At 40.2% G+C, this 6,905-nt stretch overlaps 1 protein-coding gene across 1 annotated transcript; it reads right to left on the reverse strand.

Annotated features, from left to right (window-relative positions):
• Positions 1-370: 370 nt before the first annotated feature.
• LOC126496212 (collagen alpha-1(III) chain-like) lies at positions 371-6,861 on the reverse strand (the record flags this gene model as incomplete). The annotated part of the gene is made up of 13 exons (XM_050133757.1): positions 371-727; positions 1,487-1,594; positions 1,692-1,745; positions 2,014-2,121; positions 2,601-2,654; positions 3,197-3,304; positions 3,388-3,441; positions 4,494-4,601; positions 5,502-5,609; positions 5,720-5,881; positions 6,076-6,129; positions 6,409-6,462; positions 6,736-6,861. Coding segments are annotated over 13 exons (1,440 nt in total), but the record flags the coding sequence as incomplete, so codon positions are not given.
• Positions 6,862-6,905: the final 44 nt, after the last annotated feature.

Raw genomic sequence — 6,905 nt, forward strand, 5'->3', positions numbered from 1 at the left:
ATTACACATGTCACAGTAGATAAAAGACAGGAGTTATTTAAGTAAAATTGACACTTAGTCATTAGCTCATCAAAATGAATTATAATATATAATATAATAATCAAAATGATAAAACTATGCATCTCTAACTATGGGAATAGAATGATGCGTGCCACTTGATCATTTGAATCATTTTTGTTTTGTATTTAGAAATGCATGTGTAAAATTTTTTGTAAAACTGTCTTTAAACTTTCTTATATTTGAAACAGTTTGCAGTTACTTATGTTATACTTTAAATGCACCTTCAAATACCGTTTTTCTGTTTTCTCAAGTGTGTTCAGCTTAATTAATAATGTTTGGATAGTATATGGGTTTAAAATATTTTCCACCAGAAAAACTTTCTTGGTCAAATTCTCATACAGTCTACAGCCATGAGTGATAAAGACTCAGACGTACCGCTCTTGAGTTCAGGATGGCAAAATTTCAAGTCTCTGCAGTTCCGCGCTGGGTTTTTACGAGAACCATCGGGACTAATAAGACTTTCTATTTGTCCATTAACAGACTTGAGGGAAGACATAATCTCCTCGGTGTTGATCTTGAAATCCATTGGTTCATCGCCATAGTAGGGTGCAAATCCAGCAGACTTTTCACCGCCTCCAAGGGAGGCAACACCTCCTCCACCACAGCAAGGACCAGGTGCACCAGGAGGTCCAGGGGGCCCTGGTTGCCCAGGGTGGCCTGGTGAGCCCTATGTGTCAATGAGACAATGTGTCAGTGAGACTTTTCTTGGATTTCCACTGAAGGACTGTGCCAAGTGTCTAGGAAAGTGAACTGTAAACAATCCACATATGTTGGGACAATTACTTTAATTTAAAAAAATGTAGGTGTTCTTGTAGTTTCATGATTGTCAACTTATAGCAAATGTAATTCATTACCAACAAATATGGGAGCGAACAGCCCCCCAAAGTACAATTCAAATACTGTCATGAGAAAATAAAAAAGGGCCTTTATCTTCTGGGTTCAAATTTCCATTGCCATTGCATCTCTGTGCTTGTGACATATTGATTTTTCATTTATCACGTGTATGTTTGTCAGAACAATGGTTTATTGCTACATTTTCCCCAAAGCTGTGGAACATGAAGACACTAGTCATGATTTTAGCAGTAGCAAGACTGTACATTGGAAAAGGTTGTTTAATGAATGGAATCTCTACAAAAATCAAATTGCATCCATGTGTTCTTTGGTGTGAGGTCGGCATGGTGTAGTTTGGTTAGTTACGTAGCTGTCGTTATATCAAAATATCACTCATCAAACTATACATTTTCTCCATGTCGCTGTGGCATCAAAAAAGTCTTACTGTAATGAAGACTGTTAAAATTAAGCCTTACTTTCTAAAGTAAATGATTACACCGTATTCAACAGGCTACTTCAGTTTAAAAACAATGAAGGGTTTCTGAAATGATGGACTACAGCGAGTTAAGTCATGCATATACGAGTAGTGCCCTACCTCAGATCCTCTTTCACCTCTGTTGCCTCGAGGTCCTGGCGGCCCAATGGGACCCGGATGTCCGCTTGTACCATCTTTTCCAGGAGGCCCATGTGGTCCAACTGGTCCCTGAAGAAATGAACACGATATTGTAATGCTAGAAGACATGCCTGCGGTGCAAACATTTCAAAATAGGCACCTACTGGCGGGCTTCTACGACACTTACTCTGGGACCGGCAGGTCCGGGACTACCAACTGCACCCTGGTGACCGGCAGCACCCTGGAAAGCAAGGAAGAACAGAGACTTGAGAAGATCTCCCACAGCTTATGGGATGGACTGTTTAAGATCAGACCAGACCACAATGACCGTGATGAAATAAACTTCTCTCTTTCTTTGCATTTCTTCGTGCTAATCCATTATTTGCAATAAGCTCTTGAGTTCATGTCTCATATCATCTAGCTTATTGTTCAGAGGTGGAAAGTGTTCTGCTCGGAGTCCCTCATCAGTCATGCAGTAAAGGAGGGCTTGCAAAAGCGGATGCACTCACAGGGGAACCTGGGGGACCTGGATTGCCTGGGAATCCTCGGTGTCCTTTGATGCCATTGGAGCCACGCTCACCAGTTTCACCTTTGTCACCTCGTGGACCTTGGGGACCCTTTAGAAATACATTTCAAATTAAGGTCATTATTATGTAAACATATTGAGGAAATAAAATTGAATTTATAATAAGTTGATTATAATTTGCAGAATTCTATTAGCTTTATAATAATTAACCTTTTATAATCTATTACATAGCATCTTCCTATAGATTGTAATAATAAATGTATTATATTATGTAGAATCCTATTAGCTAGAAATCCCCCTAAAAATATAACAGTGACGGTTTCAGTTTACAGTTTGGATTGGTGATGCAATCAATGCTCATAATTGATGCTGCCGTAATTAGCCGCATGAAACCTTTAGTTCAGAAGCTGAATCATTTTCTGTATCATCAACTATAAGTTTGTATTTACTCCACAGTTATGTATCTGTCATCCAATCTATTTCCTAGACCTTTCAAAAAGCAACAGAGTATTTTTTTTAACACTCTAAAATGAGTTTACAAACACAAAGGCTCAAACGCTTAATACTTACAGGAGCACCCCGAGCTCCAGCGGGACCCGGAGCACCAGAAGGACCAGCGGGGCCCTAGGAGATAAACAAACAAATGAGCACAGCCTGTGGGACTGAACTTAGTCACTCAACCCCATTTTGAAAAGTTGAGTGTGTCGGGAGGACAGGAGGATGTGAAAAGAATGGGGGAGGGTAAACATGGTCACAATATATTGTACAAGAATTAACTAAAATTTTAATTTAATTTAAAAAAAATTAAATACAGTGAACCAGTCTGAAATTTTACAAAAATGAAAACAGTTCTCCCTAAAAAAACATTTACTAGCTCCATTGTGGTGGGATAGTAGTACACATCCTGTTATTGGAAGCTAATATTCCTCTAGCCTTTAAAATCTGTTCCCTTCCTCCATCCTTACAAAGGAATCTAAACGGAAGCAGCAGGAAAAGAGCCCCGTTGATTCTAACTGCGTGCCTGCAGCAGATAGACGGATGCCCACTGATCCCGACTGGAATCAGCGCAGATACATCCCAGTGGACAGAAGCAACCTGCTATCCGGACCCCGGTCTTCTTTGGACGGACCAGGGCACATAAAGAGAAGATGCTTATGGGAACTCACCGCTTCTCCTCGGTCACCACTCTTCCCAGCTGGACCGACAGGACCAGGTGGCCCTGGATGACCAGGAGCCCCTGGGGCACCAGGAGAACCATTTTCACCACGATCACCCTGGAACAAATCCACGAATCTCACGTAACTATGACAGCCATCAAATTGAATTATGCATGTCTACTGTACATAGTTTGTTATACCTTGCCACCAGGGGATCCATCTCGTCCTGGTTGACCATCTGATCCTGGGTTTCCCTGGTTAAAAGGGGGGAGGGGGAGAAAGATGACTTGAAATTATCCAAATACTATGCAAGCCTTTTATTCTTTTAAGAGATGATCTCTATTTAGTATACAAAGTATTAGATACCACAATGGTAGTTTTGAACAAAGACTACTTTAACAAATTTTCCTTCCCGCTCATGCCCCATCCCCTTGCTGCCCCTGTCTCTCAGAAGAAGTGAAAATTGTTTTTGGCAATAAGAAATTCCATATATTACAATGTAGTTTAGCCCTGTGAAGAACTGTAATTCTTTGGCAGATATGCAGGATATCTATTTTCCTAAAATTTCACAAAATAATATGAGGAGAGCAATAATGAAAAAAAATGGTATTTATAGTACAGTTAGCAAATGATTTTTGAGGAATGGAGATCTAAATTTATGATGGAAATCCAAAGTTAAGTTTACTTAATATTTCAGCATCAAATATAGCTCTCAAAATACATAGACCCTGTTAAATATTTTGTTAATATAGAATATTAATTGAAAAATTAATAATTACCAATGAATAAAGAACATTTTTATACAAAACTGTATGCTGTAATTTTCTTTATCAACCTGTTTCCTAAATTAGTTAAGCAGCTGCATTTCCTTCATTGGTGAATTTATTGAGAGATATTATTGACCACAGGCATTAATAATATTCTAACTTATAGCAGGATGGTTATCAGAGAGGGAAGGAGAGCTCTCTGATATAGGTTACATGGACCTATGTCTAGATCGTCATAGACATTAAGGGCTCTTTGACTAATGCCTGAATTTCATACTGGAGAGATTGCAATGGCTAGAGGCATTTGTGACTAAGTCTGATGCCAAGAGTTCACTCCTGGGGAGCTATGTGGCAGAAGGAGACAACTGACCTCCTTAAAAGCTGTTATCTGACCTCCATATGTGCATCATAGTTCCTATGGGCCCATTTGTACACACATAAACAAACACAATTAAATACACATCATTGAAAAAGAAAATGTATCCAACAACTTGAATGTTAGCTGACTGGTTGGATATCTTCTTTCAGTTGCTACTTACATCTCTCCCAGGTTCACCAGCTGTACCAGGTTGACCAGGAAGACCTTGGGGTCCAGGAGGACCACGTTCCCCGTTATGGCCACTGGCTCCCGGTTTTCCACTTTCACCCTGTGTAAAAAGAAATAAAAGACGTTTTCACTTTAAGTCACCAACTATTGGGATGTAGGCAGATTTCTTCATCTTGGAAGGGGAAATGTGTTTTATTCAACTTATATTGCTGTTCAACTTTCTTAAAGCCATACCCTTTATAGGGAAAAAATTGGGGGAGCAAGATTTTTGGGTTTTCCTAACCGCACAGTGGTTCAGAAAGGCAAAAACTCTTTTTAAAACATTTGGTTGTGAGGAAGAGAAATTCATGAGTAGAGAAATAGAAATATTAATGATAAACCATCATCTTGCTGACCTTGAGAATCAGGATTTATTAGAGTCTTGGGAAGACGTGCTAAGTACTGTTAAACTTCCTGTTGTTATTTTCTGACATATTTTGAAATGGGTACATAAAGTATCATATTATGAAATCAGATACAAGTGGAATCGTGTAAGCTTATTTGCCGAGTGCACACTTCAGATACTAAGCCCTCTAACGTTATGGTAATATCAATGAAAGAAAACCAAGAGAGCAAATGGCTTGAAGGGATGGGCAGCTGACATCAATTAAGCTTTGATATATTTCGGAGCTGCAGCACCTTCTCCCTTCACAGCTGTAGTGAAAAAACTAGAGAAGGTTCACAAGTTTCCTAACAGTGGTGTTTGAAATATCAAAATTGATTTTTCTGTGACATTGGCTTGTCTGTGTATATATTCAAGTCTTGTTTATGACATGCTTTCCCTATGCATTTTGGAATGATTAAATAAAAGTTTTGTTTTTTATAAACCTAGATGTATAGAGAAGTTCAGATCTTTCATAATTTGTGTAGCGATGAGAAACCATCTCATATCTGATACAGTGAAGAAATCTCTACATCCATGAAGGGAAGCAAGAATCCAGCGCAAGAAAACTACACTTACCTTGATACCTTGAGGCCCAGGGCTACCCCTAGGACCTGGCATGCCTGGTGGTCCAGCAAGACCTCTTGCTCCAGTAAGTCCTGCAAGTCCAAGTGGGCCTGGGGATCCCTGTTGCAATAGATAAGAAAGACTCAGCTCGTTTCTACACAGTTATATTTCCCTTATTAAATTTGTTATCAAAATATATGGTCAATCAAAAGAACAACAGGGCCACTCACCGGAGGTCCCTGAGCACCAGGTGGTCCCTTCTCTCCAGGTTGGCCAGCATCACCTTTTGGTCCCGCTATTCCAGGGTTGCCAGGAGAACCACTGTTCCCAGCAGGTCCTGGAGGGCCATCCTTGCCAGGAGCTCCACTTGGCCCTGGGGGGCCTGGGTTACCCTGCAAATAAATGAAATTTAAAATATACATTAAGAGTTTTTGTTTTGTTTTGTTTTGTTTTTTTGTCCTTGCCTTTTACTTAATTTCAATTTTATATGGGATTTGGCAGATACATATCAAGATATCACTTTCTCATCCTAGATATATGAAGTCTACCAGTAAGATGCATTCAAAGAAGACTAGAAAGTGCTTACATTGTTGCCAGGGGGACCAGGAAGACCACGCCCACCAGGAAAGCCAGCAGCACCCTGTGAAGCAGAAATGCAGCCATCAGAGACAAACTAGAACATAAATCTTTGCCCACACAAATGTCAAGGAAAGGAATGGACCAGGACCTGAATTCCATCCTAAAGTTATTTATGATGTCCCACCTCCGCTTCAGATTTACACCCAACTGCCCGTGACTGACTGTCACAGTCTCTCTGTCGCTCTAGTGCCGTTAGGAGGTCTTTCCATAGTTTGGGACACATTACATTTTTTTTTCAGTAACAACTCAGAGAGTGACAGTTAAGGGGATCAGTACTCACAGGACCACCAGGACTGCCGCGTTCACCCTTGACACCCTGAGGACCAGGAGGACCCTAAATACAAAAGGGAGGAAGGACGTACTAAGTTGAGCACCAACATGAAAATATGACAAAAGCATTAAGCATTAGGAGGCCAGCAATGTCGCCCTAAAGAGATTAAAATAGCTCACATCTGATAATATCTAAACTACTGAAACCAAAATTCAGATTGAGTATATCCTTATAAAGATGATTATATTCTCCTCTCATAACACAAGATCTTATATGAAATGTTAAATTATTAATAAACCAAAATGTTTTATGGGATTATTTAGCAATAAGACTCACAGCGGGTCCAGAACCTCCAGGGGGTCCTGCGGCTCCAGGAGGGCCTCCTTCACCTTTCTCTCCAGGGGCGCCTCTTTCTCCTTTAGCACCTGGTTCGCCATTTTGTCCCTGCACACAGCAACAGCAATAGCCTGTGAGCTAACTTCCTCCACAATGCACTTGGGTTAACA

Source organism: Alexandromys fortis, unplaced genomic scaffold (genome assembly GCF_014885135.2).
Source record: "Alexandromys fortis isolate MF-2015 unplaced genomic scaffold, M_Fortis_MF-2015_v1.1 scaffold_1865, whole genome shotgun sequence".
In the NCBI taxonomy this organism is placed as follows: domain Eukaryota; kingdom Metazoa; phylum Chordata; class Mammalia; order Rodentia; family Cricetidae; genus Alexandromys; species Alexandromys fortis.